At 39.5% G+C, this 12,872-nt stretch overlaps 1 protein-coding gene across 2 annotated transcripts; it reads left to right on the top strand.

Annotated features, from left to right (window-relative positions):
• The first annotated feature begins 302 nt into the window (after positions 1 to 302).
• anxa4 (annexin A4) lies at positions 303 to 8,449 on the top strand. Of its 2 annotated transcripts, none has more exons than XM_034547060.1 (13): positions 303 to 451; positions 1,766 to 1,817; positions 2,744 to 2,831; positions 3,540 to 3,634; positions 4,559 to 4,672; positions 5,189 to 5,279; positions 5,790 to 5,869; positions 6,307 to 6,363; positions 6,444 to 6,537; positions 7,210 to 7,305; positions 7,589 to 7,647; positions 7,779 to 7,901; positions 8,216 to 8,449. In XM_034547060.1, the coding sequence occupies exons 2-13, from the start codon at positions 1,809 to 1,811 to the stop codon at positions 8,270 to 8,272; spliced, it is 963 nt and encodes a 320-aa protein (XP_034402951.1). In that variant the 5' UTR covers positions 303 to 451; positions 1,766 to 1,808; the 3' UTR covers positions 8,273 to 8,449. The 2 variants fall into 2 exon arrangements, with proteins under 2 accessions (XP_034402951.1, XP_034402952.1); XM_034547061.1 differs by having other exon boundaries at positions 343 to 532.
• Positions 8,450 to 12,872: the final 4,423 nt, after the last annotated feature.

Here is a 12,872-nt window from a genome sequence, read left to right as displayed (position 1 = left end):
ACTATCTCTTTCACTATGGGTTTATCAGCTGACTAAAATTCTGAATATAGTGGGACATGTATAAAAAATAGGCAACGCAGAGCTCAAAGTGACACCATCAATGCGTTTGCAATCAATAGTATACAATTAAAAATTATTAAAAACAATAAGTAATAATTAGAAGCAGCACATTCTCACATTCGTGCAGTAATCTTGTTTAATTTGTAAAGTAACTCAAATTGCCAAATAATTGTAGTAAAGTAAGAAGTACAATATTTCCCTTCAGTTGTTGAAGCTTCGACATTCCGTGAATGCAGCGTGAAAGGAGGATCCTGTAAAAAAAAAAGAAAAAAAACATTAACATCAAAGTGGGTGGGACGTGACAGCAGCTATACGCTATAAGCTTTAGTTTTCTGGTACGTTGACGCTTTGACCTTCTGACGGGCTTCACTTCACTTTGTCTCCAGCACAGGTAAGACGCTGTCCGGGGGTCAGGAAGTCGCGCTTCCTGGGTGTTTTGTGTCGTTGACTTCGGCACAGAGCTCCGACTGAGGTGCGTAATCCTCCGTCGGCAGGGTGTGCCCACCAACTTCCAAGTCAACTGTGACTTAGAAAGCCAAGTGCTCCGCTTCCTCATTCACTTTGTTTACGACTCGTTCTTAATATATTTATAATCTGAGAATTATAGTGTAGATTCTTTTTTTTCTTTACAATTTTGTGGAATACATTTCATTTTAAATAACTTTGGAAACGACTCTATTGTAAAGCCTTTTCAGTCTTTGCTTTTAGATATGGGATACACTACCCTTTATTATTGCGCAATAGCAAATTAACTTGCTGACGTTGTAAAATACAATATCCAAGAAATAATTCAATAAATAATGCATTTGAGATGAATCCCCACTAAGAGGAAAACAGCTGCATCCAGGATACTTATCCCAGGTATAACTTTGACAGGTGCATGCAAATGACTTTAAAGCCCTGACACACATCATGTACAGTTGACACAATTAAAGTGAATATTGGAACACACTGATGTGGTTCACAAGTGGAGCTACTTACCCGATGAACAACCCCACGTCGTGTTTCAAGAGGACTTTTATAATATGTACACCATTTGTGCTTAAAAAACAGGATACACTTAGTTTATGTACATCTGTGGTCCATGCACGTGTTGTGAAGTGTTTGTGGGAGTCACCTGCCCTGTATTCACATCACAAACACTCAGGTGAGGCTGTTGACCTACACACAGTTAGGTCAATATGTTTGATTAGTAAGTGTCTCCACTCTCAAATTCCAGGACAGGAGTCCTGTGCGTGACAATGGAGTCAAAGTAGAACATAAGTAGTGCGTGCATGCTTTTTCTGCAGCACTATTGTAAACTAAATGAGTCTTCTCCAAAACTTAAAAGATTTTGACAAATCAATGATAACCACATGGGAGGGTAAGTTGATCCTTGCCAGCAGGAAACAGGGTAGGAGTAAAAAAAAAAAACTCCACTGTTGCTCTCAGTGGAGTAATTACAGGTGTGTGCAAACAAACACCAGCCAAATGAGATTAGCTCGCCAGCTCAGACGAGGCATGCAAGAGAGCCCAAGACCAAATGTGTGTGACGGAAACCCTGTCGAAGATCATGAACTGCATACAATATTCATCAGGGGTTAATGAGGGTCACATGAAAATGCCCCTGACACCTGACGCTGCAGGGAATGAGATATTTCTGTGTTATGAACGGATCCTTTGCGCCAGGGACAAGACTAACATTGTGTGTTTACTTCTTTTGTAGCTTTCTGCACCTCCAGTTTGGAAACGCTCATTCTCTTTCTACAATGGCAGCGGTAAGTCCGTCCCATAGCTGATGTTCCATCTGTGCTGAACAAACAATAGTCATGTAGTTTAAGTTCACTACATTTACATTTATTTGCATCACCAGCAGAGACTGTACACTGGACATCAGACGGTTCTGTTGTGCTTGGTTTTGAATAGGCCTGGCCAGCAATTTAATATTCAAATGTTTCTTCTTTTATTATAATTATATTGTAATATGTTACTGTTGGCTCACGGTTGCTACTTTAACTGGTTTTTCAAGTATTACGTCTAGCTGCTGTTTGTTTTAGACAAACCGACAATTTGTGGTAAGAAATTATATTAAATTCTATTTTTACTGGCAGCAGTTTAGTCAATTTAATCAATGCGAAAGTCATAAAACAGTTAAGAAGGGATTTTTAAATTTAATCTAAAATTGACAATTCTCGCTGTTAGCTAGATGTTCTCCTATTAGATGTTATGAATGACTAAAAAATACATTTCACAGCTCTTAAACTTTAAATGATAAAATGTATCTCTTTGTGACACATGAATCATCCCCTCCAAATGTTTTTAAAGACATAACAAATACTCTATGAATAATTATATGTCTGAAATGTTTGACAAACAAATAAAAGAATACCTACAAATTCTTAACAACACACCTCTTTTTCTATCAAACCCCAGAACCGTTCATTTAAAAAGTTGAACTGCTTGACACAAGATGTCTGTTACTTCACTGAAAAGTACATCAATGTTCCAAATGCTCACACCTCGAACTAAGTGACGAGGAACCTTCTCCCTTCATCAGAAACGTGTGAAAATAGCCTTTTAGTGTCAAACTGCACACACATCCTCCTGCACAGCGAAGGTCAAACCTCCAAGCCAAAGCAGCAATAAGCAAACACATTTGTAAGTGTGTCTGTTTATGTTTGTCATTTTTGTCTATTGTGATCAGATTGGAAACCGTGGAACAGTGACTGAGGCGGCTGGTTTTAATGCAGAAGCAGATGCCCAGAGTCTCAGAGAAGCCATGAAGGGAGCTGGTGAGTGGTCCAGACGCTGTCATCTCGAAACCACCGTGAGCTAAAGATGTGTTTGACTGTGTCATTAAGACTAAGCTTCCATGGGGAAAATGACTCTTTTCTTGGGTCTCTCCTCCTCTCCAGGAAACTTTGAAAACTAAAATCCCTGTGTTGTCATGGCAGATTAAATTTTTTCTAATTCCGTAGCCCATTCGGCTGCACTTTGCCTCACTTCCACACACACTGTGTTGTAAAGCTTTCTCTTCACTCCTGATACGGAGGGAAGATTCATCTTGGCCTTGCTGATCATGCAGGAAGTAGTAGTACATTAATCTCATTATGGGTTGCACTGTCCTGAAACCATGTTGGCAGGTCTGCACCACTCAGAGAGAATCACCCGAACAAACATTCAGGAGCACATAGCAATGCCATAGCAATGCCATTTCTTTCACTATCGGCACATTTATGGCATAGCATGTTGATGCTGTTGGGGTTAGCTCGCATAGTCATCGTCAGCTGGCTCCACTTTGAGGTCTATTGAAAGCAGATGGTTTCCATGTTGAAGCCAACAAACAACTGTGTGTTGCTGCTGGTGCTGAGTCCATGTGATTCACATTGGGGCTGAACTCTGGTTCTCAAATTAAGCTCCAAGAATAGGAATATATGTTAATTTAAAATGGATATTGTTTAATAAGGTTCTAAGATTCTATATTGTATTATTTCTTGCAGGCACTGATGAGGACGCTATCACCAAGGTCCTGGCACACTGTACCATTGCCCAGAGGCAGCGCATCAAAGAGGCCTACAAACAAACAGTGGGGAAGGTGAGAGTTTCGATTGAGCTGCACTCAAAGGCAGCAACCAAAGTTCCTCTGATGGCGCTTTTCGAAATCAGCCAACATGCATGAAGCAGGAGAAGCACAGAAATGTCAGTTAGTAGAATAATAATAAAGAAAGAGCATCCTCAAAGGACACTATTGGCAGCAGCAGTGGACGTGTCATCTCTTGTCTTCTCCATTGCGTATACCCTGATCGGTCTTTCACTTGAGTTTTCTCTGCTAACTTATTGTGGATAATGTGCAAGTTAACCATTAATTGTAAAGCAGAACCTAATACCCACTATAAACAAAGACCAGGGCAGAGAGGGCCTTGTCTTCTGTAGGAAAAAACTAATGTTCCCTACCATAAAAATAAAAGTACAATGAACCCACAGAGGTATGCTTCCCACTGGCCGTTTCTTTGTTTCATGATTATATGTATCAATATATAAACTAACAGGGAAGTGGATGTTTATTGTATTGACATAAGGAGAAAATAAGCAGCCCACTGTGCAGTGTCCGGTTTGATGTCGATAAAGTTATCTGAAAGCTCCACCGAGGGAGCTGCGGAAAAAAACCCAGAAAATATTGTGAGAGGAAATCTTCGCAGGCAGAAAGAGTGAGTCATGTTGCACTTGGTGACACCCACATGTGGTCACAGAGGCGAGTTGTGTAGAAACGGTTTCACAAACCTGTGTCCAGAAACCACGCCCTCTAGTGGAGACACAAGTCCTGCTGCTGGACTTTGTGACGTCTCTCATGACCACGCTGGCAGCACAAAACCCAGACATAAAGCCAAGATTGACGTATTTGAATGTGACGATAATCGGCTTTCGCTACAGATGCACCACTTGATTTACATTATTGATGTACTTTGAATGACTGTCGGGCTGGTTTCCTGTTAATCCATATGTTCCTGTCCTCCTGCAGGACCTGGCTGATGATCTGTCCTCAGAGCTGAGTGGGAACTACTGTAGTGTCGTTCTGGGTCTGCTGATGCTGGCGCCGGTGTACGACGCCTACGAGCTGAGAAATGCAATGCGGGTCAGAGTTTAGGATCATATGATGGTCTGTATTGTTCATATTGTCAACAAATCCCATGAAAAGACCAAAGCCAATCATGAATTCATCGTCAAACATGTATTGTTTGTGTATCGTCCAAAGCTTGATTTATCTTATTTCTCTGTGCAATGAGTATCAATCAGACACAGTGTTGAACTGCATGTTCCTTCATTACAATATTCCCCAACAAATACACCATTTACTACCATTTGAGTTACGTATGCTAAAAACTACAATTAAGAAAACAAGTGTGTATTGGTGACATGTCTTCAGCACATGTAATTGGGCCTGAGAGACACAGACAAGGTAGGGGAGTTAGGGTCTATTTTTATGGGATTTGTTGACAATAAAAATAATATAGAATACCACCAAACATATCCTTTTAAGCTGCATTACCTTTGGTTCATAAACTTCTCATATTTTCAGTGCGAGGCATCACGCCCTCCTCATGTCTTCATATGTTGTTTCTAACACGGGTCCAAATCCATTCATCAACAGGGGGCTGGAACTGAAGAGGCCGGTCTTATCGATATTCTGGCTTCAAGGACAAATGCTGAAATAAAAATCGTCAATGCGATCTACAAGAAAGGTACGTTTCACTTCTGTGAACAGAACTTCTGATATCCGGTCATGGTGCATCTCACAGTCTGTCTGTGGGCTGTGAATGACATTCGATATTGTGTATCAGTGACTGCGTCTCTATTCTTTATTTGGAGATGCAATGACATCCGTTATTAGAAAACAGTGGAAGGCATAAATTATTCATTAAAGCATTTGCTGCTCTTTATGTGGCAGTTTATTGTTTGCGTAATAGTTTTGTTTAAAGTATTGTCAAAGTGGTTTAAAAATGTATTTCGATGCGTATAAATTGTTTTGTGGTGCTTTGTGTTACATGTACATTTTTTATACAAACATAGTCGGTGAATTCATATTACAACACAATTATTATCAATGAAACTGTATTCAGTCGTACATTTTTGATTTCCAAACTTTCCATGGAAAGCCATATAGTGGCTCGTTATCAGTCAGTTTGTCTTGATTTTTTTGCTCCGTAGTATTTGAATTACATGCTTTATATTTTCATTTATTGTCATGGCAGAATATGAAAAAGACTTGGAAGAGGCTGTGTGTGGAGACACTTCGGGAATGTTCCAGAGGGTTTTGGTCTCTTTACTGACGGTGAGCCCATAACCTCTTCTAGCTTTGGCCAATGTGAACATTTTAATTAACATTTTTAGAGATCACAAAGCAGTGCATTCTATGAATTCTAAATGAAATTGGATGAAAAGTGTAGGTCAAGTCAAACTTATCGTATATAAGTTATTATAGTATACGTAGTCACGTCCTTGCAGGAAAGCATTTCATGAAATAAATTTCCTTTTGAGTTGATTTCTACCAAAAAAGTATTTTGACATTTCTTTTGGAGGCGTAAACTGTCAGTAAGAATTTGGGAAGAAAACCTTATCAACCATTGTTTGTTTTCGTAACAGGAAGCAACAGGCGCTTCTGCGTCATAAAAATAAAATGCGTTCCTCCTCTTTCTTTTTTTCGCTTCACCAATGTTGCGCAATCCTACACCGGCTTTCTGTTAAGCTGCAGTGTTTTCTGCATTGCAGGCTGGCCGTGATGAAAGCGACAGAGTGGACGAGGCCCAGGCGGTTCTCGATGCCAAGGCAAGAAGGAGTTCAGGTTCTTTAGAAGTGTGTTTCAATTATGATAACCAGTTCTGTTATTTAACGGCTGTGATTTATAGGAAATGTTTGAGGCTGGCGAGGCGCGATGGGGCACGGACGAGGTGAAATTCCTCACGGTGCTTTGTGTGAGGAACCGAAACCATCTGCTGCGAGGTATTCTTCCAGCACATTCACAAACATAGTTAACATCTACACTCTTCATATCCTGGAGTTTTGTAAGGGAAAATACTACTTTTTACATGAACTGGCGATACAGAAGTCTGACTCAGTGGCAGTTTTAGGAGAGAACACTCACAAATACTCGCCCCTTGAGCAATGGACACAAACCCACTAATAGCAGGATCTTGGCCTTCAGTGACGAAGGTTATGATTGATAATTAATTCCCAAGACAAATGTATTCAGTGTCGATCGACAGTGATGGAAACCTTTTCCAGTCTGAATATATTACAAATAAATCAACAGGGATTCAGAGAATTACAATATATTATTGTACAAAACATACAATGAATATGATCTCCTTAAAGCCACCAGACCTCAGTCAGACATTTTAACTCACCGGTTGTTGTAAAACACAATTCATTAATTTAATTGCGACAGAAACACAGCGGGGAATAAAAAAAAAAATAAAAAAAGGAGGACCAGTGAAACAGCACGACATTCTTATGGGAAAGGAGTCTTATTGCCCAATTCTAACTGGTTTTCCCTTTTTTTTTTTAAATGTGAAATTGTTTTGTTGAATAATTTAAATTTTCATACGTGAAGTGTGTGGCATCATGAGCTTGATGATGAAAAGGCAGTGTGTGACGGTCGTCCTCTTCCTTCAGTGTTCGAGGAGTATCAGAAGATTTCTGGGAGAGACATTGAGGACAGCATTAAGAGGGAGATGTCCGGATGTCTGGAGGACGTCTTTCTGGCCATAGGTTTGTTTCTGCTCTGACATGCGCCATCAAATAGACATCTATCATTTATAAAAATTCAACACTGTTGTGAAAGCTGTCACCATTCAAGTTCAAATGAGCATGGATAAAGAAAAAGCCAGGAACCATAACTCAAACTTTACAGACAGTACGATGCTGGAGAGTCTCTTCTGTGCAGAAACACACTTTTAAAACAGTGTTTACACACTTAACACCACTCAGTTTATTGTATTCATGTTGTGAGAGCTTTGCACCTCATGTGCTGGGGTTTGTTTTTTCTTTATAGTGAAATGCATAAAGAACAAGCCAGCCTTCTTTGCGGAGCGATTATACAAATCAATGAAGGTAAATATTTCATGCTTCTAATGGAGCTACTAAACTGAAATGTGAAGTCACTACACAAATGAAATCTATCTATATACACATATCTCTATCTATAAACTCCAGCGCCATACAAACATGCTGTCTCTCGTCAGGGGCTGGGTACTACAGATACTGTCCTCATCAGAATAATGGTTGCGAGGGCGGAGATCGACATGTTGGACATTAAGGTGCAGTTCCTGCAGATGTATGGCAAAACCCTCTACTCCTTCATCAAGGTGAGTCAGGGTGGGGAATACTCAAGTCAGCAAAAAATCTGCAATACATCAGCTGTGATATTATCATTATTATTATTAATTATTATTATTATTATTATTAGAACAATTGCAATTCTTTACGTTTATGTTTTGCCTTAATGTAGTTTTGAACTGTGACAAGACTTCAATGTATTAATTTCAGATGATTGCCTTAAGTCATATCATTTGTATTATTTTTTTGAAATCTGAATCTGAATATCACAGCCGTTGCCAGTTTGGAGTTATTCCCTACACTCGTCCTTTGAAGTCTCACAGATCTTTTTCTCAATGTGTAGGGAGACACATCTGGTGACTACCGCACAATCCTGCTGGAGCTGTGTGGAGGAGAGTGAAGGACATCAGAAGGACTTCCAGCTCTCTTGATTTCACATGATGAGCTATTATTCTGTTGAAGACTTTCTCTATCTTCCTTTCTCTTCCACGGCCTTCACATTTCACAGATTGAACGTGCCTTGTTTTAATGTTCGACCTTTATTACCAATTAAACCAAAGACCATGTGACCTTTGAACACGTCTCTTTTTGTTATTGATGCTGTGTTAAGGATTAATTAATGGTAGTAGAGATATTCACGCCTCCAGCTCCCGGTCTTGTTCCTTTCATCCCTGTCCAGTCAGTGAAGTGCATTTGTTTAATTGGTAGCAATTACTCATTTGTTGAGTCAGCCCTTTGTCATTTGACTCAATTACATTAACGGGATGCTAGCTTGATTTGGGGGGCAGTAAAATGTGTTATAATCAAGTTAAGGAGAAAGTCCCATAGCTCATACAAGCTTACAGTCCTCCATTTCAGAGCAATACGCCTGGGAAACATCCTGCAGTGGTTGCACTCAAGGAGACCACTAGGTGGAACCAAAATAACTACATGAAGTTTGCCTGAAGCCACTGGGAGGCGAGAAGCATTTGTTCGTGAAATGTACAGAGCTCAATGTACAGAGCTCAATGTCATACATTCTTTTTTGCTGCAAAATATGACAATTTAGCTTCTGAGTAAAAGCTCTTGTGATATTGAATGTGTTCTTTCACGGTCCTTGGGCAACATAGGACTGACTTTTGAATCTGGCTTGTGCTGCATACTTTCATACAAAAGCAGTTCAGACTTTACAAAACAACGCAGATCCCCGCAGCGCACTCACTCTGTGGCACCAACAGGAAGAAGAAAGATCCCTGTTGCCCGCCAGTCACCATATTACACAGCCAAAAAGACTGCATCCGGTTCTGTCTTTGAGGGGCTGCCACCCTCTGGCCATCTGCTAAAAGCCTCATTTAGTTACTTCAGAGCGTTCAGGTGTTTTAAAGGCAAAAGCTGAAGTTGATCCCAGAATCCCAGATGGGACGTGCAGGAAGTCCTTGATAAATGTAGAAAAGTAAAGTGTGTAAAGCAAACCAAAACATCAGGTACTTACTGGACACAAGGACACAGGACGTTTTTTCACATCTTAACAATCCTAATAAGGATGAACACTGCAAATATTACCATGGCAACAGACACAGCAGACATCCTTATGCTTACTCTACACTTAACCCTCTGTGCCAGAAGATAATTAACATCTTGCCAACAAAGAATCGGTCACAACTACAGTCAAGGGAAAGGAATGCTGCTGCAGCTTCAACGTTACCTTGAGACAGAAAGCCTAAGATTGAATAGTCATTGTGAATTATTTTCTTTATGACCACAGGCAATATATTGTTTTTTTATGCACTGGTCTTCTTTCGGATTAGTGGAAATACAACTTTCAAAATACACATTTAATTGTTTATTTTACTTATTTAAATCTGTAGATAATCTCATAAATTCAACAAAGGTTAGCACTAGATAATATATAACATTTTCACATCTAAACATAACATTTCAGAAAACTACAATACAAATACATACAACAAATATCACAGCCGTTTACCATGTAAATGAAACTAGAAGGTTTATATATTTCATTCATAGCCTGATTTATAGAACATTATATTCTTAGCACATGGTAAACCTTGTATTTTCCTATTTATGGGGTGATAAAAAGAGATATCCACTGATATGTCTGAGTGGAAAGTTCTGGTCAGCAACAAAGAAGTGCTGCTGAAGTCCTCGGTGGGAGTGGCAGGTCAGCTGGAGGGTGTAGATTGAAGAGCTTTACCAAAAGAGGAGGAGGCCAGAATAACAACATCGCTGGTTCGTTGGTAGCTGCAGGAGAACCAATGAGAAGGTTCCCTTGTAGCTAAAGATGGGATCCTGAATGGGCTTTGATGACATCATGTGTTGGTCCTAAAACAAGTCACCAGTTGCAAGATATCTGCAGCAAAGAAAACATTTCACTGGGTTGTATTGGAGGTACTGTAGGGGGTAGTCTATACATTTGTTGTAGTAGCATTTTATTGATATGGCTGCACAGCTTTATTCATGAATAATACATATATATGCTGGTGAGTTTACAAAATAAGTAACACAGTATGTATATTATTTAGAGTTTTGTTGCAGCACTTACGATGTTTGCGTGGCACAGCCATGATATATGCGAGCTCCATTCAGAAAACAAACAATTTAAAAGTGGCTTGCTTACAGCCTGACAAAGCATGAATCAATTTATATGAAACTGCCTCTCACCAGATCCGGTCCGACCCGCGTGAGAAGCATCCTTTATTACATTAAAATAAATACATTAACAGTCATATTTTTCCTTGTTACCTGGTCTCTGTAGTCCCACCCCCTCTAAGAACCCGGTAGGCTACAAACTTGTCTTTGATTGACACCGATTGGCTAATAACAAATTGACACCTGTCCACCTGTGAGAAGTCCAAGGGCTACTCAAAGAGGATATTTCAACAGTTTAGCAAACTATACATCTTCCATATTTTGCTGATGCAAAAGTTATTACACACCAGCGATAATTCAACCATCTCACATTTCGCTTATGTGTTAACATGAACACATATCAAATATACAATAAGTTAACAAATCCCCCTCTGGGGATGAATAAAGTATCTATCTATCTATCTAACAAAATTAGCCGGGTACTATATTTGAAAATGGACCTGTCGATACAATGCAGTCCAGTTCAACACCAGTGTGAACTACAACCTCAATAAAAAGGCAAGGCTAAATGGTGTTTCTTTAAGGTGTAGTCGCTGCTCAAATGTTATTTGTCATGTTTCTTTTAAAAGAAAAATAACGTTTCTCTTTGCTGCTTAAAATAATTATTGTTATCTCAGTCAGGAAGAGAAGAAACAGGGTGTCTATTTTGAATTGCCCTCACAAAGGAACGACACTAACTTCATGTGTTAAACACATTTAGTTTTACTGCTAATTAAACACATTTAATTAGCAGTAAAACTAAATGAAATCAGAAAAAGAAAACCCAGGTATATTAAAATGTGTGACACGACCAAACCATCCATCGAGGCATTGTGCAGGGCACTTTGGAAGAACTTTTGAAGAACAATCAGGAAGATAATGTCAGTCAGAGGATGGCTGCTTTGTTCTAATCACAGCAGAAAACAAGGACTGGATGGAGAGAGTCAATTGGAACAATGGGATGGAGGGAGAGGGAGCCGATTGTAAGGGAGGCCTGGGGATGTAGAGATAACGTGCAGCCTCACTCTCACTACCGTAGCCACTTGTTAAGTTGTTTATGGGCTATACAGAGCGAGGAATTCAGAGGCGATTTTGTAATGTTATTTTCTGCGCCAGTAATTTACTTTGGCCAGTTATGCTTAGCAGCTCCACTAAACTTTTAGTCGAAGTGAAAGCATGCAGGATACTTCATCAGGATACTTGCGTATACAACTCTAACCATATTTTAAATACTTGAACGACATGGCGGTTGTATGCTACATCTAACTTCTCTGAAACTGCTGCAGGTAATAATGGGTCTAATTCCCGGTCTGCTGATCCGATTACATTATACTCATTTCAAGTTTAAGAGCATTTTAGGTAAATGTTGCAGCTTTATATAGTCAGTGTTTCTCATTTGTGAAAACACTTTGAGTAACACAGTTGTTTTTTTTAAATACACTTGATGATGGAGCCTATGGGGCCCCTGGCAGCAGGTGGTCCATCTCCTTGACTACTCATCACTCCACATTGGACGTGATAGCATTGACACATCAACGTATTTCAGCATATTTTAATGGCCAGGCTTTTTTCTTTTTAAAGGACATTTTCCTCCTCATACTACTGAACTCCATCTGGCATCATTTTCTGGATGGAAGCATTCCTCTGCTCCTCTGTGTATAATGCAAACGAGTTTGCTCCAATATCGTTAGGGACTATTCTGTTCTCTGAAAATATTGGTCCTACTATCCATATCCAAACGCCCTTGCGTCCTCTAAAACTTCAATCCTTTTGTGGTGGCTATCTATAGCCTTTCTTCTTAGTGTTGATGGACACGCCTGACAATTTAAGATGGCAGTGCTGTCATCAGAATGTACTGCTTTTGTGATGCCAACATAGTGTAATGTGTAAGAAATGAGTCACAAGAAGACGGAAGTGGCAGAGGCATAGCTGCCTTCTGAATATTCAATATTAATTCTCCGTTTGCAGTGAAAAGGTCATTTTTAGCAAAACAAATTAAATGTCTAACCCATATGCTAGGTGGAGCCGAGGACATGTAACTGTGAATCACAGTGCACTTTTAAAGCTTTTATCCGGGGACGGTTTTGTGAACAATGGAATTACTGGAAATCCTCACTTGTCAAAGCAGAAGTTTATGGCATAACACATTAAAATTGGGACATTTTTTAAAAGCACATTATTGAAAAATGTTTTCCACTTTATTTGCAAGTATAATGAGTTTTGTTGTTGAAAAGGCTTTAGTACAGAATCCGGTCTAGTTATGGTAAGGTAAAACTACAGAAAACAAGTTGTAACTGGCATGTTCTACAGATGACAATTAAAGATTCTATGGATAGCAAGAAGAAACGTTAAAATGGTGACATTTCTGGTCC

The sequence above is a fragment of the Cyclopterus lumpus genome, chromosome 12 (assembly GCF_009769545.1).
Source record: "Cyclopterus lumpus isolate fCycLum1 chromosome 12, fCycLum1.pri, whole genome shotgun sequence".
In the NCBI taxonomy this organism is placed as follows: domain Eukaryota; kingdom Metazoa; phylum Chordata; class Actinopteri; order Perciformes; family Cyclopteridae; genus Cyclopterus; species Cyclopterus lumpus.
This window is presented reverse-complemented; position numbering and strand designations above follow the sequence as displayed.

Coding starts and splice junctions, on each gene's coding strand:
- anxa4 (XM_034547060.1), top strand. Junction 5,870..6,306: donor TTTTGGTCTCTTTACTGACG/GTGAGCCCATAA, acceptor TCTGCATTGCAG/GCTGGCCGTGATGAAAGCGA. Junction 7,648..7,778: donor GATTATACAAATCAATGAAG/GTAAATATTTCA, acceptor GTCTCTCGTCAG/GGGCTGGGTACTACAGATAC.